Source organism: Erythrolamprus reginae, chromosome 7 (assembly GCF_031021105.1).
Source record: "Erythrolamprus reginae isolate rEryReg1 chromosome 7, rEryReg1.hap1, whole genome shotgun sequence".
In the NCBI taxonomy this organism is placed as follows: domain Eukaryota; kingdom Metazoa; phylum Chordata; class Lepidosauria; order Squamata; family Dipsadidae; genus Erythrolamprus; species Erythrolamprus reginae.
The window spans coordinates 77,093,271-77,119,418 of record NC_091956.1 but is presented as its reverse complement, the minus strand read 5'-3'; the positions used below and the strand labels follow the sequence as shown (position 1 = coordinate 77,119,418).

At 41.0% G+C, this 26,148-nt stretch overlaps 1 protein-coding gene across 3 annotated transcripts in view; it reads right to left on the bottom strand.

Annotated features, from left to right (window-relative positions):
* LEF1 (lymphoid enhancer binding factor 1) overlaps positions 1 to 26,148 on the bottom strand; it is a 140,618-nt gene that overhangs the window by 31,621 nt on the left and 82,849 nt on the right. For 2 of the 3 annotated variants that reach the window (XM_070757897.1, XM_070757898.1), the window contains exons 5-7: positions 21,058 to 21,148; positions 13,945 to 14,067; positions 10,334 to 10,496 (exon numbers count right to left, since the gene is read on the bottom strand). In XM_070757897.1, coding sequence (XP_070613998.1) covers positions 10,334 to 10,496; positions 13,945 to 14,067; positions 21,058 to 21,148 — 377 coding nt within the window. Of the gene's footprint in view, positions 1 to 10,333; positions 10,497 to 13,944; positions 14,068 to 17,468; positions 17,553 to 21,057; positions 21,149 to 26,148 lie in introns of all 3 variants that reach the window. The other variant, XM_070757896.1, reaches the window with a different exon arrangement.

Genomic DNA, 26,148 nt, shown 5'->3' with positions numbered 1-26,148 from the left:
ATACAATGAATATCTTATCTCAATGCCTGGAGATTGTGAGGTCTGCAGGGGAACAACAGGTATTAGTTGAATCCTGGCAGAATTGAGCAGCTTTAAGTTTGGGGGTCTGTTTCTTCTAGGTCTATGTCATCTTTGGATGGGGGCAGTGAAGGGTCACAAATTCTTTTACTACCAAGCTGTGGGCATGGCTTATTTTGTGGGTGTGGCTTGACGGTCATGTGACCGGGGTGGTTTAAAGGTCATGTGACTGGCTTAAAGGTGGCCAACTTGATGTCACTCATGTCAAGGGTTTGGATTAGGGTTCCTGGCCTCTCCTTGCCTCAAAGATATACAAGACACTTACTAGAATAGAATAGAATAGAATAGAATAGAATAGAATAGAATAGAATTTTATTGGCCAAGTGTGATTGGACACACAAGGAATTTGTCTTGGTTCATATGCTCTCAGCGTACATAAAATAAAATATACATTTGTTAAGAATCATGTGGTACTATTACTGAACTTCCAAAATACAGTATACTATTTAATCCTATATGTATATATCCCATACAGTTGATATATTTACTTTTTTCCATGCCTTGTCATTTTGTATATTTTAAATGCTTGTAATTAGTGTTGGGTGAACTTCACGAAGTTCGGGTTCGGTGAACTCACCCGAACTTTGCTGTAAAGTTCGGGTGACTTTGCCGAACTTGAACCCGAACTTTAGATGAACCCGAACAGCAGCAGTGCTTTTAAAAACTTTTAAAAAACTTTTTTTAAAGTTTGGGTAAAGTTTGGGTAAAGTTTGGGTAAGGTTTGGGTAAAGTTTGGGTAAAGTTTGGGTAAAGTTTGGGTAAAGTGTGGGTAAAGTTTGGGTAAAGTGTGGGTAAAGTTTGGGTAAAGTTTGGGTAAAGTGTGGGTAAAGTGTGGGTAAAGTTTGGGTAAAGTTTGGGTAAAGTTTGGGTAAAGTGTGGGTAAAGTTTGGGTAAAGTTTGGGTAAAGTGTGGGTAAAGTGTGGGTAAAGTTTGGGTAAAGTTTGGGTAAAGTTTGGGTAAGGTTTGGGTAAAGTGTGGGTAAAGTTTGGGTAAAGTTTGGGTAAAGTTTGGGTAAAGTTTGGGTAAAGTGTGGGTAAAGTTTGGGTAAAGTGTGGGTAAAGTTTGGGTAAAGTTTGGGTAAAGTTTGGGTAAAGTTTGGGTAAAGTGTGGGTAAAGTTTGGGTAAAGTTTGGGTAAAGTTTGGGTAAGGTTTGGGTAAAGTGTGGGTAAAGTTTGGGTAAAGTTTGGGTAAAGTTTGGGTAAAGTTTGGGTAAAGTGTGGGTAAAGTTTGGGTAAAGTGTGGGTAAAGTTTGGGTAAAGTTTGGGTAAAGTTTGGGTAAAGTTTGGGTAAAGTGTGGGTAAAGTTTGGGTAAAGTTTGGGTAAAGTTTGGGTAAAGTTTGGGTAAAGTTTGGGTAAAGTGTGGGTAAAGTTTGGGTAAAGTGTGGGTAAAGTTTGGGTAAAGTTTGGGTAAAGTTTGGGTAAAGTTTGGGTAAAGTTTGGGTAAAGTGTGGGTAAAGTTTGGGTAAAGTGTGGGTAAAGTTTGGGTAAAGTTTGGGTAAAGTTTGGGTAAAGTTTGGGTAAAGTGTGGGTAAAGTTTGGGTAAAGTGTGGGTAAAGTTTGGGTAAAGTGTGGGTAAAGTTTGGGTAAAGTTTGGGTAAAGTTTGGGTAAAGTTTGGGTAAAGTTTGGGTAAAGTGTGGGTAAAGTGTGGGTAAAGTTTGGGTAAAGTGTGGGTAAAGTTTGGGTAAAGTTTGGGTAAAGTTTGGGTAAAGCTTGGGTAAAGCTTGGGTTCGGGTTCAGCATTCAGCCGAATGCTGTGAAACGCCGCCGCCCTGGAGGAGAGGATGTCCCACCTCCTTTTGCTTGCTGCAAGCAAAAGAAGGTAGGAAATCCCACGAGGAGATTCCAGGGGCGGGGCTTTGACGTCACGGAGACTCCTTCCTCCCTGTTTCGGCCAGACAGGAAGTAGTCTACGTGACATCAAAGCCCCGCCCCCGGAATCTCCTCGTGGGATTCCCCACTCTCCTCCCATGTGGTGGCGTGTTGTGGAGTTCGGACGAACACCGAACCCGAAAAAGTTCGAGTTCGGGTTCAGCATGCCAAACACTGCCAAGTTTGGCACGATCCCGAACTTTGCAGGTTCGGTTCGCACAACACTACTTGTAATGTTTTACATATTTTATATTGTTTTTATCTCTGTGTTGTTTTATTTACATGTTCTATGCCATCCAGAGTCATGAAATGATCAACTATACAAATCTAATAAAGCTCTAATAAAGCCCTACATTGCATTCCGCCAGATTACTAGCGGGACCACGTTCTGCCGTATGAATCCCAGCGACTGCTTAGCCCCCACAAAGTTGGCCTTCTCCAGGGCTTCTCTGGGAGGGCCCCGGCCCTCTGGAATCAGCACTCCCCGGAGATTCACACTGCCCCCACTCTCCTTGCCTTCCGTAAGAATATTAAGAGGGGCAGCATATAAATCCAATAAATAAATAAATCCAGTAAGTAGGTAAGTAAGTAAATAAGTAAATAAAGACAATTAATAATATTTAGAATCATGGAGATGGTGCCCTAGGAATCAGCTGAATGGAGAAGACCTTTTTCTAACTGCTTTTCAGAGATTAATTAGTCGTAGCAATGAAATCTTAAAGATATGCATTTAAGAATCAATAATAATAGTAATCAAAAATTGAAATGCATTCCTCTGCTCTTTATAACCGTGCAATCCCAAAGCACTCACTGAACGATTTCTGAGCAATGGCTTAGCAACAACACAATGTTCTTTAGAAGGTTAATCAAAATCTTCCACCTCAAGGTGATTTTGGTCACTTTTCCAATCACGAGGGTATATTTCAGCTACAGGCTATTATGTTCCTAGTCCCTAATGAAAACCCTGTAAAGCACCTCTTCTTATTGTTGAGCTTAGCACTTACATTGTTTTAAAAAAACACCCCAAACCCTGTAGTTTAACATTCCAAAAATACTGAACCCGAGGCAATTTTTTTCAGAACAAGCGAACTGCTCTTCTATTGCACATATACACAACCTTCCCTGAACCATAGCAGCCTTCGCCCTTCGAGCAGCAGCCTGATCCAATCGCTGCAGCTGCCCATCAGCTGTTTCACAGCAGGAAATGAGGGTAGAAGCCGTTTCCAAGAGCTAGGCAGCAAGAAACATGGGACGGATCCAAGAAGACAGATGAAGTGCCAAAGACACACTACATTACCAAGGAAGGAGAGCGGTTTAAAAATATTAGGAAGTTTGGGGAGGTTTGGGAGAAATCTTATTTTTTAGACATACAACCAAAATATAATACAGTGGTACCTCTACCTACAACGCCTCTATTTACAAACTTTTCTACATAAGAACTGGGCGTTCAAGATTTTTTTGCCTCTTCTCAAGAACCATTTTCCACTTACAAATCCAAGCCTCCGAAACTGTAACTGGAAAAGGGGGGAGAAGCCTCCGTGGGGCCTCTCTAGGAATCTCCTGGAAGGAAACATGGCTGGAAAAGATGAGGAGAAGCCTGTGTGGGGCCTCTCTAGGAATCTCCTGTGAGGAAACAGGGCCAGAAAAGGTGGGGAGAAGCCTCTGTGGGGTCTCTCTAGGAATTTCCTGGGAGGAAAAAGGGCCGGAAAAGGCAGGGAGAAGCCTCGTGGGGCCTCTCTAGGAATCTCCTGGAAGGAAACATGGCTGGAAAAGATGAGGAGAAGCCTGTGTGGGGCCTCTCTAGGAATCTCCTGTGAGGAAACAGGGACAGAAAAGGTGGGGAGAAGCCTCTGTGGGGTCTCTCTAGGAATTTCCTGGGAGGAAAAAGGGCCGGAAAAGGCAGGGAGAAGCCTCGTGGGGCCTCTCTAGGAATCTCCTGGGAGAAAACAGGGCCGGAAAAGGCAGGGAGAAGCCTCTGTGGGGCCTTTCTAGAATCTCCTGGGAGGAAACAGGGCCTCCACCCTCCCTGTGGTTTCCCCAATCACACACATTATTTGCTTTTACATTGATTTCTATGGGGAAAAAATTGCTTCTTCTTACAAACCTTTCTACTTAAGAAACTGGTCACGGAATGAATTAAGTTTGTAAGTAGAGGTACCACTGTACTCTGAATTGTCTGCCATTATGTCACATTTTAGGCCACAAAAAACTTGGTTGTTGCAACCCAACATTTCGAGGTTACTGGTTTTGCTTTATATTTTGCCTTTTTGTTTTATTGTGGTAAGCCAGCTTCAATGCTTATAAAGCAGCAAAGCAGGGATATGCGTAACAGCTTAAAAATTAGCATCAAAGATGCTTTTTAAAATCAGTTATTTACTGTTCTCTAATGGGAAATTCTAAACATGTGTACAATTGAATTCGTAGTGTAATCGGTTAGTTTGAAATATATTATTTAGAGATGGAATCAGGTTTTAAGACAGCGGAATTTCAATCCTTTAATACCAAACAAAACATCCTGGCCTACTCTTTTCTGAAATAACCCTTGAGAGAGACTTCTCACTAAAGGTTTGGCTCGAATCCCACAATGCTATTTCTCCTTTCACTACAATGCAATTTCGGTTGTTGGCCATCTGCTGCTATATACAAACCATGCTTTTGACAGATCGGTGCAAAAAATGATATTTGCACTACTATGCCAATAGCCAAATCCTACATGAATTGGCAGATGCTCAGAGCCAACTGAACTCACATGTAAATAACTATAATGACAAGACTTCTCTGGGATTGCTAGGTATTCAAAAGGTAGGGTCAGTACTCAGGCCATAATTTATGTAGAAGTAGCCTGAATGAGAAATCTTTAATATGTTTCCTTGAAGTGCATGTTTAAAATGTTTCAGTTTTGATACTTGCTAAAATGATGTTGGCACAACAAAACCGTAACATGCTGAGTCTACGGAGAGGGGAGGCATACAAATCTAATAAATAATAATAATAATAATAATAATAATAATAATAATAATAATAATAATAATAATAATAATAATAATTCTGGCTGTCAAAGCCAGAGTTGAAAAATCAATAGATGATCCAAAGTGCAGACTCTGTAAAGAAACAGATGAAACAATCGATCACATACTCAGCTGCTGCAAAAAGATCGTACAGACTGACTACAAGCATAGACATGATGCTGTGGCACAGATGATCCACTGGAACTTGTGCCGGAACTACCCTTTACCAGTGGCAAAGAACTGGTGGGATCATAAGCCCGAAAAAGTGGTCGAAAATGAGCAAGCAAAACTACTGTGAGACTTCTGACTTCCGACTGACCGAATTCTGAAGCATAAAACACCAGACATTGTGATCGTGGAGAAAAAGAAAGTATGGATCATGGACATCGCAATCCCAGGAGACAGCAGAATTGAGGAGAAGCAGCTTCAGAAATTAGTGAAATACGAAGATCTAAAAATCGAGCTGAAACGACTCTGGCATAAGCCAGTGAAAGTGGTCCCAGTGATACTTGGCACGCTGGGTGCAAAGGATCTCAGTGGACATTTGAAAACCATCGGAATTGACAAAATCTCCATCTGTCAATTGCAAAAGGCCGTTTTACTGGGATCGGCAAACATAATTCGCCGCTACATCACGCAGTCCTAGGTGCTTGGGAAGCGCCCGACTGGTGATGAAATACGAAATCCAGCATAGTGATCTCGTTTGCTGTGTTGTACTGACATAATAATAATAATAATAATAATAATAATAATAATAATAATAATAATAATAATAATAATGTAGTAATAATAATAATAATAATAATAATAATAATAATAATAATATGATAGGCATAAAATGGGGACAATGTCTAAACTACTTTTAATTTTTAAGTCTCCTTCCAGTAGAATTCAATTCTGAACACCTGAATAGTTCTCTTGACAATAATGTGGAAGTGGCTTTCTTCTACCAGGTTCTTTAAAAAAAAATAATCCAGTATAATTTACTGGAAAAAATTCCCTATACCACTACAACCAAATATTAACCAAGCCTGATGCTATCTAACTGAGACAAGTCCAGCCATCTGCTGAAAATATGTGGCATCTCAAAGAGGCCCAGCGCGTGTTGAAAAAAGAATTGGAAAAAATCGAGACATAATACCCACTAAGCAATCAGCACTGTTGACTACCTCAAATCAAAGAATAACATCTAGATTCATAACTCCCAAAAGCCATCCAGAAAAAGCCCATTCTCAGTTTATCTTCTGATTGGAGGGGTCTGTAATATGGTAAATGATTTAGCTTTACAGCGGTTTCATGTAGATGTTGAATAGCAGGGGGGAGAGGACCGACCCCTGAGGCACCCCACAAGGGAGAAACCTAGGAGTCGACCTCTGACCCCCCACTAACACCGACTGCCTGAATGCCTAATGCAAGGACCTCCCAGCTGTGCATGCATGCAAAAAATCCCGCCCACTGCCCTCACTGCACATGCACAATTATTATTATTATTATTATTATTATTATTATTATTAGTAGTAGTAGTAGTAGTAGTAGTAGTATTAGTATTAGTATTAGTATTAGTATTATTAGTATTATTAGTATTATTAGTATTATTAGTATTATTAGTATTATTAGTATGGCACCGGACCAGATTATCTCTAGGACCGCCTTCTGCTGCACGAATCCCAGCAACGGGACCCAGGGGAAGAACCTTCTCTGTGGCGGCCCCGGCACTCTGGAACCAACTCCCCCCAGAGATTAGAATTGCCCCCACCCTCCTTGCCTTTCGTAAGCTACTTAAAACCCACCTCTGCCGCCAGGCATGGGGGAATTGAGATACCCTCAATTTTATGCATGGTATGTCTGTATGTACGTTTGGTTTTTATATTAATGGGTTTGTAATCGTTTTTAGTATTGATTATTATTGTACGCTGTCTTATTATTGCTGTTAGCCGCCCCGAGTCTCTGGAGAGGGACGGCATACAAATCCAATAAATAAACAAACAAACAAACAAACAAACAAACAAATAAATAAATAAATAAACAATAATAATATAGGGGATGTAGGAATTATTCTGGGAGACAAAAGGTATCTTAAGTAATGAAGAAAATTATCAAAATATAGACAAGAACTTAAGCTAATGTCTGGGGAAATAATCATATGACATGTTTACTTAACGTAATAATCACACATAACACATGCTTTGATGGGGCCAGGCAATAAACGTTGTAGTATTCATAGCATAGAGGCTCCTAATCACTCTGACGCCAAGATTAATTTTATAAGCTAAGGGTTTATGTGCTTGGCAAGCACAGATCAAGATCTGAAGGAAGTAAAAAGCGCAAGACTCACAATTTTTTGGCTACTTTTGGTTCACATCACAAATAAATACTAGGGTGATCCGATAGAAAAAAGCATATAACCCTTCCCTGGTACAAAGCTGAAGGGATCAGATCCCGTAGCCTAGAGGTTAATTCTCTGCCTTACAAGGCAAAAGGCTGCAAGTTCAATTCCCGGCTAGCTGATGAGGCCAGAACAAGGCCAAAATAGATCTATCCTACTCTCCTTTAATTTTAAATTCAGCAAAAACATTATTATTATTATTTTTATTATTATTATTTATTAGATTTGCATGCCACCCCTCTCCGAAGACTCCGAAAACATGTGACATATATATGTGTATCTCTCTCTCTCTCTCTCTGTGTGTGTGTGTATTGTAATAATATTTTAACATGATTGAGATTGATTATAACTACCGTGTTTCCCCGAAAGTCAGACAGTATCTTACTTTCTTTTTACCCCCAAAAGCCCCACTACGTCTTACTTTCGGGGTATGTCTTACATTGGAAAAAAATTGAAAGGGTCGTGTTCCCGAAGGCATCTCCCCAGAGTCCAGAAGGGCAGCCGTGGGACAGGAGCCTCGTGAGCCCTTTTCCAAGTTCAACCTCAGGGCTCCAAGCGGCGTGCACGCGTGGAGCCGCAGACGCGTGTCGGGGAAGCGTGTGTCTGGAGGGGAGGAGCCGCTCTGTGCAGTTGGGCAGCCCCACCTGCCTACCGGAAAGGAGGCGGGCGAAGGAGGGCGCAGCTCCGGCCGCTCGCCTCGGAGCCGGTCGGCCTCGCTGGCCGCTTGCAGCCGAGCCTCGGCAGGACTCGGTTGCTGGGACGAGCGCCTTCGCTGCAAGCCGCCGCCCGCTCGGCTCGCTTCGGACCAGCGCCGTTCTTCGCTTTGCCAAGCTGGGGAAGAGGCGGTGGCGCCGTGGCGAGGCGAAGGCGAGGGGCACGCGGGGAGCTTGGAAGCGACGTCATCGGGCTCCCCCCCCCCGGCAATACCCCCGTGTTTCCCCGAAAGTAAGACATATGTCTTACTTTCGGGGTACGGCTTATATTAGCTGACCCCCCTGAAACCCCCGATACGTCTTACTATCGGGGAAACAGGGTATTTCCACTCCCTGCAACAGCTGCGTAAAGCAGCATATTAAGTATGTGGTGTTGAAGTTGAGACTCACCTACTATATCTATACATCACTTCACACAGGAAAAGGCAACCTAATCTTATTGTGAAATACAGGTGTTCAGGCCTCTTTTGAAAATAAGCTATTTAATTGGTTATACAGCTATCTGTTCCAACGACTTTACACCACAGAGGGACTGAGAGGCTGTTTGCTATTGACTTTATTTCATGAAAACATCAAACTCTTGGAAGCAAAGAAATTTGGCAACAGTTCCTTTTCCCAGATGACTCCTGGTTATAGAAGCGAGAACAGAGAGTATAGGGACTGAGATAAATTAAATACATATGGCAGCTGAGGAAAAAATAATCATCATAAATGACAATGACTTTTTGGGTTTGTTTTAAGTTACCTGATCACGTCTTCTAAATCAGTGTTTCTCAACCTTGGCCGTTTGGAGATGTGTGGACTTCAATTCCCAGAATTCCCCAGCCAGCAACGCTGGCTGGGGAATTCTGGGAGTTGAAGTCCACACATCTTCAAATGGCCATAGTTGAGAAACACTGTTCTAAATTATAACAGCATACAGGGAGTCTTCAACTTAAAAGCATTCATTTGGTGACCAAAGTTACAACAGCCCTGAAAAATTGACCTATGACCAGAGGTGGGCTACTGCCAGGACGGGGGCGAAAGCAGTGGAATAGTGAAAATGGAGCCCCACCCCACAGCACCCAATTTGCACTGAAAGATGTTGAATGAAAATGCATAAGCCACGCCCACAGTGTGGTAGTAAAAATTTTGGCAGCCCTTCACTGCCTATGACCCTTTTTCACATTCAAAATAGTTGAAGCATTCTCGTGGTCATGTGAACAAAATTTGGGGCCTTGGCAACTGGCATATATATCTCTCATTTCTCACTGATTCGCCTAACTGCCTAGCCTGAGGGCAACCCAAACCCCACTGCAACAATATGGCCAAAAAGGCTTCTAGAGTTGTTAACCTGATCCTATGCAGCTTCTGCTCTGGCAATCTCACGCTACTCACCAGAGCCTACAAAACTTTTGCCAGACCCATTCTTGAACACAGTTCATCGGTCTGGAACCCTGTACCACATCTCGGACATCAACACCCTTGAAAATGTCCAAAGATACTTCACCAGAAGAGCCCTTCACTCCTCCACTTGAAACAGAATACCCTACGAAAGCAGACTATCAATCCTGGGTCTAGAAAGCTTAGAACTAGGTCGCCTAAAACACGATCTAAGTATTGCCCACAAGATCATATGCTGCAACGTTCTACCTGTCAATGACTACTTCAGCTTCAACCGCAACAACACAAGAGCATGCAACAGATTCAAACTTAATATTAACCGCTCCAAACTTGACTGTAAAAAATATGACTTCAGCAACCGAGTTGTCGAAGCGTGGAACTCATTACCGGACTCAGTAGTGTCAACCCCTAACATTTTTCCCTTAGACTCTCCACGATTGACCTCTCCAGGTCCCTTAGAGGTCAGTAAGGGGCGTGCATAAGTGCACCAGTGTGCCTTCTGTCCCCTGTCCAATTGTCTCTCCTTATCTCATTTATCTTCTCTTCCTTTCAAATATGTTCACCTATACTTTTATATCTTTTCTTCTATTCTTTTCTTTACTTATATTATTACATATCTTTCTCTTCAATGTGTATTATGTATTGGACAAAATAAATAAATAAATAAAAATAAATAAATAAAAATAAACCCAATTTGCACTGAAAGATGCTGAAACAAAATGCATAAGCCACGCCCACAGTGTGGTAGTAACAATTTCGGTAGCCCATCACTGAGCAACGGCCCACATGCCATCAAAGAGAGCATTGCATGACACCTCTTGGGCATGTGCCATCATGGCTGTAGACTGAACACCCAATATGCATATACTGTACATAAAAACACATGTCTTCATACCCTTCTGCCAAGGATCTGGTTGATGGCTGCACTTTCTTTCAGAGTACATTCGGCTACAACATTCGCTCTCATCTCTTTCATGTATAACATGAAAGCGTTCAGAGGTTTCTTAATGTGAGGTCTTTTCGGCTCCTGTTCTTTCCTCTGTTCATGCTGAGGCTTCCTACAAAGGAAACAGGAGGAGAGAGAACAAATGGAAGAGTGAAACTGACACCATGCTCATTTTTAAGCCCTTCATGGCATCGGATCAGAATACCTCCGAGACCGCCTTCTGCCGCACGAATCCCAGCGACCGATTAGGTCCCACAGAGTGGGCCTCCTCCGGGTCCCGTCAACTAAACAATGTCGGTTGGCGGGCCCCAGGGGGAGAGCCTTCTCTGTGGCGGCACCGACTCTCTGGAACCAACTCCCCCCGGAGATCAGAACTGCCCCTACTCTTCCTGCCTTCCGTAAACTCCTCAAAACTCACCTTTGCCGTCAGGCATGGGGGAACTAAACATCTCCCCCTGGGCACATTTAATTTATACATGGTATGCCTGTGTGTGTGTCTGTTAGTATATGGGGTTTTTTAAATCTTTAAATATTTTAATTAATTGAATTATTTATGATTTGTTTTACACTTGTTGTGAGCCGCCCCGAGTCTTCGGAGAGGGGCGGCATACAAATCCAAATAATAAATAAATAAATAAAATAAATATTTTAAACTGCATTCCAAGATATCTCCTCATTTCTACAGGGCAATATTCCCTAGGTCAGTGATGGCGAAACTTTTTTCCCCTTGGGTGCCGAAAGAACATGCATGTGCAGTAGTGCCCACACCTATAATTCAATGCCTGGGGAGGGCAAAATTAGCTTCCCCCAACCCTCCGGAGGTCCTCTGAAGGCTAGAAACAGCCTGTTCCCCAACTTCCGGTGGGCCCAGTAGGCTTGTGTTTCACCCTTCCTAGGCTCCAAAGGCTTCCTTGTAGTTGGGGGAAGGTAAAACGCCCTCCCCTATCCCCCTGGAGCCTCTCTGGAGGTCAAAAACACCCTTTCAGGGCCTCTGTGTTAGCCAAAAATCAGCTGGCCAGCACACATTGGAGCTGTGCTAGGGCAACGGCTTGCGTACCAGCAGATATGGCCATGCATGCATATATGTAAATTGAAAAAAATGTCGCAGCTGCCTTCAAAATAAAAGCAATGCAGATGTATTGTGTACATCGAGCACCTTATTTAGATCTGATTTCTAATTTTTTTTCAATATATTTTTATTAATTTTTTAAAATAGACAAAACTAACAAACATACATTTAACATAAAAATGGAGTTGTATCTACCCGGCTTATTCTAGAAGTAAAATTTCAATACAGAAAAAGAATACATTTTAAAAAATACTTAAATTCAACTTATTACTTTAAATGAAAAGAAGAAATTTGTTTTACCTTATAAAATAGATTTTCATACATAAACTAAATCTAACATAACTCTTAAATCATAACAATACTAATTCTAACATAAATCTTAAATCATATCACTGTTAATATAATTCTCTTATTTATTTATTTCTTATTTTAATATTTCTTCTTATTTATCCATATATACACTTTATTCCATATCTCATAATATTCTGTTTCTTCTTGGTCGTTTAACCGTCTTGTCATCATATCAATTTCAGCGCAATCTAATATTTTCTTAATAACTTCCTCTTCTTTCGGGATATTTTCCCCTTTCCAATTTTGCGCATATATTATCCTGGCCGCGGTCAAAATATGAATAACTAAGTGTAAAATTTCTTTCTTATATCTCTGATTAGTTATACCCAGTAAATAAAATTCCGGGGTTATTTCTATCTCCTGTTTTACTATTTCTTTTATCATTCTTTCTATCATTTTCCAATATAACTTGACTTTACTACATGTCCACCATTGATGATAATAAGATCCTATTTCCTTCTTACATTTCCAACATAATGGAGAAGTCTTAGGAAACATTTTTGCTATTCTATTTGGTGGAAGGTGCCATCTGTAAAACATCTTAATTTGGTTTTCTTTTAGAGAAACTGATTTTGTCATTTTCCAATTTAGGGTCCAAACTTTTCCCCATGTATCTATATCAATTTCTTTACCGATATTTTTGCACCAAGATCTGATTTCTAATTTTTGATTGACCTCACATGGAAGAGAAAGGGCCATATATGGCCAAGGGCTGTAAAATGCCCAGGTTTGTTAAAGGTACAGAAATTACAAGGCGATCTTCTTAACTTAGGCATATATCCAACCAGGCGTAGGCTGCTAGCCGAAACGGTAAATCAGGCTCACCTCCGCGGTTCGTAAGTGCTTGCGGGGACAGCGCAATTTTGCTTGTGCACCTGTGGATATAGCAAAATCATGCATAGAGCCGCAGGTTCACCCATGTTTTTTGCTTCCGCCCATGCCAAAATAGAGTGCACCTGCCGCTCCATGCACAATTTTGCTATCTCCACAGGTGCACAAGCAAAATCATGCTTGTCCCACAAGCACTCACAAGCCGCGGCAGTGAGTCCAATTTAGCATTCCGTCTGGAGCCCATCCCTGTATCCAACACTTTATTTTAAGGATAAGCAGAAAAAAAACCCTGTCTTCCCAACCCAGTGGTTCTCAACCTTTCTAATGCCGCGACCCCTTAATACAGTTCCTCATATCATGGTGACACCCAACCATAAGTCTAGCACCAATTTTCCTAACGGAGCTTTAAGGTGATTGGCAGGAAAATCAGAAGGACCCCCACCGTAAATGCCTGATTGGTCGGATTGTAAAGATATGTTAGGTCCCACAGAGTCAACTAAACAATGCCACTTGGCGGGACCCAGGGGAAGAGCCTTCTCTGTGGCGGCCCCGGCCCTCTGGAACCAACTCCCCCCAGAGATCAGAATTGCCCCCACCCTCCTTGCCTTTCGTAAGCTGCTTAAAACCCACCTCTGCCGCCAGGCATGGGGGAACTGAGATATTCTTTCCCCTTAGGCCTTTACAATTTTATGCATGGTATGTCTGTATGTATGTTTGGTTTTTATATTAATGGGTTTTTAATCGTTTTTATTATTGGATTATTATTGTACGCTGTCTTGTTATTGCTGTTAGCCGCCCCGAGTCTCCAGAGAGGGGGGGCATACAAATCCAATAAATAAATAAGTAAGTAATTAAGTAAGTAAGTAAGTAAGTAAGTAAGTAAGTAAGTAAATAAGTAAATAAGTAAATAAGTAAATAAGTAAATAAGTAAATAAGTAAATAAGTAAATAAGTAAATAAGTAAATAAGTAAATAAGTAAATAAGTAAATAAGTAAATAAGTAAATAAGTAAATAAGTAAATAAGTAAATAAGTAAATAAGTAAATAAGTAAATAAGTAAATAAGTAAATAAGTAAATAAACAAACAAATGTTCCAACATGCCAGAATAGAAACGTCAAGTCCTAACACCATGGGAAATTTGTTTTTTCCCCCATGGTCTTAGGTGACCCCTGTGAAACAGCCGTTCCACCCCCAAAGTGGTCCCGGCCCCCAGGTTGAGAACCACTGTCCCAACCATTGCCATACCCACTTGGTTCCCAGGGAACGCAAATTAAGGATTGTTGAAAGACTTGGAAAAAGTCCAACTCACACGTGCATTAAGTCACTGTCCGTGTGTGGGTGTTCTTGTTTGACTTGAGGTGTTACAATTGCAGGATGAGGGATTCCAGTTGTGTGGGGCCCTGGAGGACCTGGGATCATATGATGCGAAAACCTACAAAGGACAAAAAAAAGGGCAAGTCTTTTTTTTCATCACGGCAATTTTAGCATAGCATTGAACAATTATACGAATCACAAGGAAAGCCTGCGAAGAAATATTTCATATTGGGCTAGCAGAAAAAAATATATATTACGATGCCTATATTTGACAGCCAAGAGATGGACAGAATAAACAGGATTATTTTTGTCCTTTAAGCCTGGAGAAAGGCTGCGGTAGATACCTTGCATTATATGCAAAGAAATCGAATGCCTCCGACAATTCTAAAAACACATACAGTAGAAAACGTAATGCTAATTTCCTTCTAGCCAAATATTTTCTCGCATAAATATGAGTTAAAGTTACCCACCACCAGCTTAAAAAAAAAAGGAGAAATGGTCATGCAGAAAGAAAATAAGAGAAGCTGCAACTTTCTAATTTTATAATCTAAATGCCAGGATCAATCTGTTCAATCATCTTTATCTTGTCCCTATGATATATTATGACTCCTAAGGCACACGATACACTCACCGCTCATCCTCCTGATACTATTGTCCTTCAATATTGAACATTGTCCCTTTCCCATTTAGCTGCTTCTGTAAATGATTTTTTTAAGAGACTGCACATATACACTTCAGCCTTTTGGTATGTTATCAGACTCAAACTCAACCCAGATAAGACGGAGTGGCTGTGGGTTTTGCCTCCCAAGGACAATTCCATCTGTCCATCCATCACCCTGCGGGGGGAATTACTGACCCCCTCAGAGAGGGTCCGCAACTTGGGCGTCCTCCTCGATCCACAGCTCACATTAGAGAAACATCTTTCGGCTGTGGCGAGGGGGGCCTTTGCCCAGGTTTGCCTGGTGCACCAGTTGCGGCCCTATTTGGACCGGGAGTCACTGCTCACAGTCACTCATGCCCTCATCACCTCGAGGCTCGACGACTGAAACGCTCTCTGCATGGGGCTACCTTTGAAAAGTGTTCGGAAACTTCAGGTCGTGCAGAATGCACCTGCGAGAGCAATCATGGGCTTTCCCAAATATGCCCCTGTTACACCAACACTCCACAGTCTGCATTGGTTGCCGATCAGTTTCCGGTCACAATTCAAAGTGTTGGTTATGACCTATAAAGCCCTTCATGGCACCGGACCAGACTATCTCAGTCCCGCCTTCTGCTGCATGGATCCCAGTGACCAGTTAGGTCCCACAGAGTGGGTCTTCTCCAGGTCCCCTCAACTAAACAATGTCGCTTGACGGGACCCAGGGGAAGAGCCTTCTCTGTGGCGGCCCCGGCCCTCTGGAACCAACTCCCCCCAGAGATTAGAATTGCTCTCACCCTCCTTGCCTTTTGTAAGCTTCTTAAAACCCACCTCTGCCGCCAGGCATGGGGGAACTGAGATACTCTTTCCCCCTAGGCCTTTACAATTTTATGCATGGTATGTATGTATGTATGTTTGGTTTTACAATAAGGGTTTTTAACTGTTTTAATATTGGATTGTTATATGCTGTTTTACTACTGTACTGTACTCTACGGAGAGGAGCGGCATACAAATCCAATAAAATAGAATAAAATAAAATAAAATCTATTATTAGTTTATATGGGCTATATATTATAAATGTGTGCAGGAACACAGCATATCAGTGTTAAAGATAAAGAATGCACACACTTCTGAGTGCCATGAAGAGGTAAGAATCTTCTGAGAGGAAGAGAAATTATCTCATTATTATTGGGAATGGCAAAGCCTCATTTTCCAAAATAACTTGCTATGTTATGCATTTATAATTATATTTTTTTGTGAATGCTCACACAAGACGTGGATTTACAGACCTGTATTAATTGTTAAGCATGGAAATAATGTCCTTTTGCTAATCTGATATTTATTTAGTCTTATCTAGTCCTTCCTATACTTCATATGTATATACTAATTGACAACGTGACATGTTGCGTTAATATAAGATGATAAATAGCATATTAAAAAAGTTTTATTGAGCTTGGCACAACTGTAAATGGGAAGAAATAAAAGGTGTGATTAAATTGAAAACAGTACATGTATCTCACACCTCCACCAACCAATGTATTGAATTGTTTTTATTTGTATGTTGCACCTTTGGGTACACCACGCATAGCATATAGATCCCATATTTTCATACCACAAAAAGATAAGTGTTGTGGTTGGCTCTGGCCCGGCTCCTGCCCCAGGGAATGGGGAGGTGGATGCAGGGGAAACTTCAACATGTCACAGGCCTGTGTTATTGCCGACAGAATCAGATCAGAGTTTAGTTTCCTCGGACGAAGAAGAAGGTGGGAGTGGCTTGGAAGAGGGGGGCTTGGCACACAGCCCAGGCAGTCAATCTCCCTTATCTTCCTTTGATTCGGATGATGACATTTTGGACCCACGCAAGCGCAGAATTATGCGTAGAAGAGACCAAGTAAGAACATATTACAGGAAATAAGGGAGGCCACCTGTGTTTGCGTGGGGCGCCAGTAATTAGGGCTGCTGCTATAAATAGCAGCATGTGGGTTTGGCTGTTGTGGAAGAATATCTTATCAGAGTTTGTCAGGAATCTTGTGTTGCTGGACTTTGTTGCTTTTTCACACCTTTGAAACCAAAGCAGAGCAACGTGTGTGTGTGTGTATCTCACTTTGTTGGAAGAAGAAGGGGTGAAGTTTCTTCACAGCTGCTAGCTAAGCACTTAATGACTGCTTAAGGGAAATTGTACAGACTACCTGGTTGTTTTGGGAAGAGTGCTCTTGGCAATGCAAAAAGAGTGCTTTGTTTATTTTGAATTTTGTGATACAGAACATTGTTTTGAATTTTCAAATGTGTGTGTGTTTTTGAAATTTGTACCCTTGAATTTTTGGGAGGCTCGTATCAGAGAGCCCGGCAGAACAGATAAGAATGATACAAAATGATGCCACCACCAACACCTAGTTAGTGCTTCCTGCTTGACTAAAGTTCTTTATTTGTACAGCAATATAACCATGTCTAAACAGCTTTTTTTTTTGCCTTAATTGTAAAAATTTGGATCCTGTAAAAGTGTTTCCTATCTTGCATTCTACATTTAAATAGAATACTTCAAAGAATGGAGGGAGGATACAAAGAAAACTGTAAAAAGTAACAGTTTTATTTTCAGTTACTATGTACAATATTTCATGCACTTGTGTTGACAAAACTAATGCTTTCTTTGGCTTCAGGGAGATTGTTGTATTACAGATTTTAATGTCTTTTAATCAGCCAATGATAATAGCAAGCTGTATATACACAGTATTATATATATAAACACAGAGAGACCTAAATTCAATTTAGTTAATGGGGCAGAGAGAGCAAGCAAAGGCAATCACCAGGACAAAGCAGTATAGCCAATTCCCCTCTACGTCCAGCATTTACACCTGAGCCAGTCATTCCCCACCTACACCTACCTTGACATGGAAGTGTCGACTGAAAGTGAGGATGGGTAGGGATGCCTGAATCCACCTGAGATGGGATATACAGGCTGACCTTGCCTGAGGTCACAGAAGAAAGCAACCCATCAATTATAAAGTAATAGAAGTGAATCTGCCTTTCCCCCAAAAAACATCAGTAAATAGTTAACCAACTAATAACCCGAGTAGCTTATTCTTCACTTCATAAGAACAAATAAACCAGGATGTATCCTTGCTATATTATGATAATTAAAATGGTAACAAACTTGGGAATCCCAGTTTTCACAAAACATGAAAATACAGTAATACCTCGTCTTACGAACTTAATTGGTGCCGGAAGGTGGTTCGTAAGGCAAAAAGTTTGTAAGACGAAACATTGTTTCCCATAGAAAACAATGTAAAATGAATTAATGCATGCAAGAAAAAAACCCGCCGCCGCCCGGCTGTCACCTTTTGAAACAGCCAGGCGCTTCTCAGCGTTCTCCCAATGCTGAACCCGGAAGTTCGGCAAAAGTTTGGGTTCGGGTGGCCGCCGAGAAGCCCCGCCGCCTGGCTTTCACCTTTTGAAACAGCCGGGGGGCTTCTCAGCATCCTCCCAAACCCGAATGCCAAACCCGAACTTTTGCTGAACTTCCGGGTTTGGCATTCGGGAGAATGCCGAGAAGCCCCCCGGCTTTTTCAAAAGGTGACAGCTGGGCAGCAGGGCTTCTCGACGGCCTCCCGAATGCCAAACCCGGAAGTTCGGCAAAAGTTTGGGATCAGCGTTCAGGTTCAGGAGGATGCTGAGAAGCCTTGCCACCCGGCTGTTAGCTTTTTAAAAGAGCCGCGGAGCTGTTGGGCCGGTCGGGAGGCTGGAAAGGAGGTGGGGAATCCCAATAGGGAATTCCATGGGCGGAGCTTTGATGTCACAAAGATGTCCTTCCTGGCCGGCCGAACTTCAAAAGGTGAAAGCCAGGCGGCGGGGCTTCTCGGCGGCCACCCGAACCCGAACTTTTGCCGAACTTCCAGGTTCAGCATTGGGAGAACACTGAGAAGCGCCCAGCTGTTTCAAAAGGCGACAGCCGGGCGGCGGAGTTTTTTTCCCTTGCACGCATTAATTCGTTTTACATTGTTTCCTATGGGAAACAATGTTTCGTCTTACGAACTTTTCGCCTTACAAACCACCTTCCGGCACCAATTAAGTTCATAAGATGAGGTATTACTGTACCTTCCTGTATTATTTAGCCAATCCCATGGCAGAAGGAGGAGGAGCCAAACTGGAGCAATCTCGCAGAGGGAACCAATAGCGTTGCCTATTTGTGGTAACGGAGCATTCTTTAAAAAAAATCCTAAAATATTTGGACTCTAACAGAAGTATTAATTATATGTTATATTTGAAGCCAGGAATCTCCAATCTTGGTAACTTTAAGACCTGTGGACTTCAATTCCCAGAATTCTGTTTTAAGCAACTGTGTCTTTTCCCACATTGTGAAGCATTGGAGAGTGTTGTTTGCATACAACAAACTGCCTGAAGCATCGTCTTGAAAACAGATCCAATGTGTTTACACAACCCAAGTTCATACAGTTTGAATGCAAAACAAAAACCTTGAAAGGGAGTTTAAAATACAAAGAAACTTGTAATATAAACTTCTGTTCTTCTGGATAGATACACGAATAGCTCAATTTGAATGTTTAAAATATTTTGAATCTTTTATGTTTAGTTTATGTTGGGTTTTTCCCCATCGTGAATTAATGCAACTCCTGAGTAGAAGTTAACACACTTGTGTATCCACTTCAGAGAAAATAATTGAATTTTCTTTGAAAGAGTATACAGTGATCCCTCGATTATCGCGAGGGTTCCATTCCAAGACCCCTCGCGATAATCGATTTTTCGCGATATAGTGGTGCGGAAGTAAAAACACCATCTGCGCATGCGCGCCCTTTTTCCATGGCCGCGCATGCGCAGATGGTGGAGTTTGCGTGGGCGGCAGGAAAGACCCAGGGAAGGTTCCTTCGGCCGGTCAGCAGCTGATCTGCTCGGCAGCGCCGCAGCAGCGAGGAGCCGAAGATCGGGGTTTCCCCGCTGCCCACGCAAAGGGGAAACCCCGATCTTCAGCTCCTCGCTGCTGCCGCGCTGCCGAGCAGATCAGCTGCTGGCCGGCCGAAGGAACCTTCCCTGGGTCTTCCCCGCCGCCCACGCAAAGGGGAAACCCCGATCTTCGGCTCCTCGCTGCTGCCCGCCCGCCGCTCGCCCGCCCACCGCCCGCCGCTTGAGAGCAAGAGGGGGAGAGATAGAGAAAGAGAGAGAAGGAAAGAAAGATATGAGAGAGGGAGGAAGAGAGTGTGAGAGAGGAAGAAGCAAGATAGAGAAAGAGAGAGAGAAAGAAAGATGAGAAAGGAAGAGAGTGACATCATCGGGTGGGAAAATATTTTTAATTAATATTTTTTGAAAAATCGCAATATAGCGTTTCGCGAAGATCGAGATCGCGAAAATCGAGGGATCACTGTACTCAATTCTATTCAAGCAGAGCTATTGACTGACAGATTTAAGAAACTGGCGATTTAAAGCTGCTGGCCCTTGTTTATTCTCACCATGGCACTCTTCACACTTAAATCAACTTCTGGGCATACACAGTAGGTTAGAGCAGTGTTTCCCAACCTTGGCAACTTGAAGATATTTGGACTTCAATTCCCAGAATTCCCCACTCTTACTAAACAATAGTGCACCTGATTGATTACTTGGAAGAAATTTCATGAAAGGTAAATTCAGTTCCACTCAATTGCTATTTTTTTCAACTTAGATTAAACAAAGAACACATTTAATATATTGAATCAAATTCGGCATCCCTCCTTCATAAAGGAGAGTTTGCCTTGAAGAATTCTACAAATTTGAAACATTTGTTACATTGAAAATAAATTAGTACAAAAAGAGCATATGAATCATGGTTATTTAGTTGTAATGTGGCACTCTGCATGTATTCCGTGGCCCTTGTGTCTTTTATAAAGCCAAATAAATTTGTTTGTTTGTTTGTTTGTTTGTTCGTTCATTCATTCATTCAATTTTTATGCCGCCCTTCTCCTTAGACTCAGGGCGGCTTACAACATGTTAGCAATAGCACTTTTTTTTAACAGAACTAGGCTATTGCCCCCACAATCCGGGTCCTCATTTTACCCACCTGGGAAGGATGGAAGGCTGAGTCAACCTTGAGCCGGTGATGAGATTTGAACCACTGACCTACAGATCTACAGTCAGCTTCAGTGGGCTGCAATAGAGCACTCTACCTGCTTCGCCACCCCAGCTCTATATAAATTATATAAATAAATTATCTTACCTAACACATATTATCGGGCTCCCAACTATTCAAGTCTGTGAATTGTGCAGTGGGTTTCATTTAGGAACATCATACTGTTTCTAGAGTCCAATTTATTCTCAATAGATTGCTCTGCAAAGCCAACTACATTTCCATACTTTTTATAAATAATTGTATTTTGTTACTTAAGAGTGGAATGTTTTAAAAGGAGTCATTTTTCAAGTCAATAAACCTGCATTGGATGTACGCAACACAAAATACATGAGTGCGACTCAGAAGTAGCGGGAAGCTCTTACCAGCCAAGTGGTGGGGTTATCTGCCCAACGCTGCCAGGAGATAAGGAATAAAAGGTGGAAATATCAGGACCTGGATGATGCCGATTCATGCCTGTTAAAAAGTACAGAATGTAAATGATCATTTTTAGCCTAAAGAGTATGAAAATAACCTGTAAGCCGCCAAAGTCCCTTTGTAGGAGAGATAGGTGGCATAATAATAATAATAATAATAATAATAATAATAATAATAATAATATAATATAATATAATATAATATAATATAATATAATATAATATAATATAATATAATATAATATAATATAATATAATATAATATAATATAATATAATATAATATAATATAATATAATATAATATAATATAATATAATATAATATAATATAATATAATATAATATAATATAATATAATATAATATAATATAATATAATATAATATAATATAATATAATATAATATAATATAATATAATATAATATAATATAATATAATATAATATAATAACCCATGATAAATCAAGAAATAGAGCTATTTAATTTAAAAACCTATGAAAAGAAAGATTGAGTTTGGAGTAAAGGTAGATCTTTTGCCCCCAACAGTAGAATACTTTTGTCTACTCTAGCCCTATACCATCCAGATTGCTACTCCCCCATCTAGTGTCATAGCCAAAATTAAAACTGGAGAATTTCATCCAACCTAGAGGATAAATAATAGAATTTTTGAATACAGGCCCTTTGGAACAGATACATCAATGACACTTAATTAATTTTGTACTGATCTCAAGTAGATCACATTGATCTCGGGTAACTTACTTAGGCTGGATCCAATTCTATGTCTTCAGGAACATTGAAGGATTGAATACCAAAATTGCCATCTTTTTATGAGAACAGATTAAAAGCCCAGCACTTCATCCAGTAAATCAATCAGTTTATTAGATACTACACAGTGTTCCCTCGATTTTCACGGGCGATGCATTCCGAGACCGCCTGCGAAAGTCGAATTTCCGCGAAGTAGAGATGCGGAAGTAAATACACTATTTTTGTATAATATTATATAAACAGTATCACAAACCTTCCCTTAACACTTTAAGCCCCTAAATTGCAATTTCCCATTCCCTTAGCAACCATTTAGATTATTTACTCACCATGTTTATTTATTAAAGTTTATTTAGAAAAATATTTATTAAAGGTGGATGAAAGTTTGGCGATGACATATGATGTCACCAGGCAGGAAAAACCGTGGTATAGGGGGAAAAACCGTGAAATATTTTGTAATGAATATTTTTGAAAAACCGTGGTATAGACTTTTCGTGAAGTTCGAACCCGCGAAAATCGAGGGAACACTGTATTTTGGAATTAAATTCAATGACTGAAACTGGAGACTATATTTGCATTGTCTATCATCATGTGACAAATTTGGTTAGCTTTCCTTAATAAGGATTGCAGTTCCTCAACCTGATATGATTTCATTGTCAAAAAGTTAACTGGAACCTAGTATCTATCATTATTTTTTTGTGGCATAAGTTTTCATAAACCAAATATATAGTCACCTCAATAGGTAAATGTGTATGCATATACCCTAGGTACAAAGAGAAGGAGGTGTCCAAAGCAAAGCCAAATCAAGCACTGCACAAGAAAGTAGATGCACCACAATATTATGCAGAACACAAATCAGAATGAGTGTGACTCATTTGAGACTAGTACGATCACTAGTGGATTACAAATAGGCACAGCATATGAGCACTATAAAATTATGTAAAAGGACAATAGCTTCATCAAATTAAGCAGCTTCCGATGTCATTTATCTTCCTGAATTAGGAAAATCCTTGTTTTGTTTCTCAAAGAAGGGCAAATAAATGGAGAGATAAATGAATTCTCAATATTATGGCTGATGTTGTTTATTAAGGAATGATGGGGCTACCTTTGAAAAGTGTTCGGAAACTTCAGATCGTGCAGAATGCAGCTGCGAGAGCAATCGTGGGCTTCCCAAGGTATGCCCATGTTACACCAACACTCTGCAGTCTGCATTGGTTGCCGATCAATTTCCGGTCACAATTCAAAGTGTTGGTTATGACCTATAAAGCCCTTCATGGCACCGGACCAGAATATCTCCGGGACCGCCTTCTGCCGCACGAATCCCAGCGACCGGTTAGGTCCCACAGAGTTGGCCTTCTCCGGGTACCGTCGACTAAGCAATGTCATTTGGCGGGACCCAGGAGAAGAGCCTTCTCTGTGGTGGCCCCGACCCTCTGGAACAAGCTCCCCCCAGATATCAGAGTTGCCCCCACTCTCCTTGCCTTTCGCAAGCTCCTTAAAACCCACCTCTGTCCTCAGGCATGGGGGAATTGAAATTTCTCTTCCCCCTAGGCTTATAGAGTTTATACATGGTATACTTGTATGTATGACTGGTTCTTTAAATTGGGGTTTTTTAGATTGTTTTTAATATTAGATTTGTTTACATTGTCTTTTTATATTGCTGTTAGCCGCCCCGAGTCTTCTGAGATGGGCGGCATACAAATCTAATAAATAATTATAATAATATGGAAGGATGGAACAGAAATGGCATCACAAATTAACTTACATTAGGTATCTCATTGGTGTTGCACCCTGTTTTAGACTTGGGTACAGTTTCTAAGGAAGGACAAGCATTCATATAAAGTTGTGAGGATCAATGACCATCTTCTAGGATAGTGTCACCCAAGGGCTATCAGTGGCAGCAAGCAATATGCTATTATCCCATATGGATGGGTCTTATAGAAGATATACCTTGGGCACTTGGTAAGACTTGCAAATCTTTTTTTTTAACCTTTGCCTTCTCAAATTAAAGTTGAGTTTTAAGAATTCCTGATGCAATTCCTGGAGAAAGATGTTTATGACCAAAACAATGTAGGAGCTAGCTGCAGACAACTGCAGGATTTCCAGCATGCTAGGGCAGAGACACATCACTTTAAGATGATGTTACTACATCGTGCTTTTTTCTGCTGTGTGGCCTGGAAAGTGAAGTTGTTTTAAGGGCATATTTACTGAGGGACTGCAGGTGAAGATGCCATCAAAGAGGACCAGCACTTAAGAACTAAAATGCTTATCTAAACCAAGTATCTCCAACCGTGGCAACTTTAAGACTTGTGGACTTCAACTCCCAGAGTTGAAATCCACAAAGTCTTAAAGTGGCCAAGATTGAAGACCTCTGATCTACTGGGAATCATTTATTAGTTCTTTCAAAGGTTTGTGGGGAAACCTTTGCAACATTTTTACTGCACTCAACTTTAAAATCTAACGTTAATGAACTGGTTGAGAGGTGAGTGCAGAATGTTATGCCGTAACTTTTTGAAACAGATTTTTCTATTCTTTAAAAAATAAATAAGCTAAATATAAATGGATTCTGTTAACTGGAAATAAGTTGCCCTGATGCAATCTTGCAGAAAAATAGGTCTTTATCTTAAGACTCCAGTTTTCTTTTTAAATAAAATAAAATAAAATATGCCTTTTCTTCATAAGTTTGTGTAAAAGTGGGTTGCATTGAATAATCAGTTGTGCTCTGCATGGCATTGTGATTACACCGTCCACCCCCTCTTTCATTGTTTGACCACTGGGCCTCTCCCCCTACTCTTCTCCCTATAGATATCAATTTCCTTCTCTCTGTACTAGGATATATATACCTACCCATTAGGTGACTGCTTCATGTATCTGATGGAGTAAGGTCTGGCCCAGAAAAGCTTATGCTACAAGACTCGTAGTTTTTACATTTCTTGATTGATTTTCTCTCTGATTTAAAAAGAAAAAAAAAAGGAAGAAGTTATATGACGCACAAATGATAAAGTAGTAGAGTTTGTGTGACTTTAATAGATTTAAGCCTTGAAAAATCATATTGAACAGCTAAATATATAAGAAGAGGCTAGGTGAATGAATGAATGCAGCAGTTTCAAAAAGACTTGTTAGATTTTATAAATTGCTGCTTATACATTTTATATCGTGCAGAACGCAGCCGCGAGAGCCATCGTGGGGCTTCCAAGATTCACCCACGTTTCTTCAACACTCCGTGGCTTGCATTGGCTGCCAATCGGTTTCCGGTGACAATTCAAAGTGTTGGTCATGACCTTTAAAGCCCTACATGGCATTGGACCAGAGTACCTCCGGAACCGGCTGCTACTGCACGAATCCCAGCGACCGATAAGGTCCCACAGAGTTGGCCTTCTCCAGGTCCCGTCGACTAAACAATGTCATTTGGCGGACCCCAGGGGAAGAGCCTTCTCTGTGGTGGCCCCGGCCCTCTGGAACCAACTCCCCCTGGAGATTAAAACTGCCCCCACCCTCCTTGTCTTTCGTAAACTACTCAAGACTCACTTATACCGCCAGGCATGGGGGAGTTGAGATACCTTTCCCCCAGGCTTTTTTTAATACTTTGTTTTATGTTTGGTATGAATGTGCTGTTTGGTTTTTTAAATAATGATAGGGTTTTATATGTTTTTAATATTAGATTTGTTCCACTACTATATTGTTTTTATTACTCTTGTGAGCTGCCCCGAGTCTTTGGAGAGGGGCGGCATACAAATCTAACAAATAATAATAATAATATGGTTCCCTTGAGATGTACAGCTTTTATGAACTTGTCACCACTGGGGATCAGTGGTTAATTAAAAATCATTTTTAGGCCTGCAGTGGTCATCCTTGATATGACTCATTTACCTTCTGAGTCTCACTTCAGCTCTGGCTAAGCACCTCATTATATCGACTCTTGAGGGTCAAGGTCACTCTTGTAGTAGTTAATATTTTTGGAATAGACTAAGAGCGTCTCACTGGAAATGATCCATCAATTCACACTTTCAAAATGTAAAAAAACCCGGCAGTGATCAGATTGTTTAAAACATGTGATCAGATTGTTTAAAACATGGCTGTCAAACTCCCAGCCCATGGGCTGGAAACATCATGTACCCGGTTTAGCGAAGGGGGTAAAAGTCCAGATACTGACACTGCTGTGACAATGTGAGTTTGACACCCCTGGTTTAGAAGGGCCAACTACAGTATCAAATTCAATTAAGAAAATGCAATTAATGAGAACTACATTCTTCTTGCAGCTGCCTTATATAAACATCCA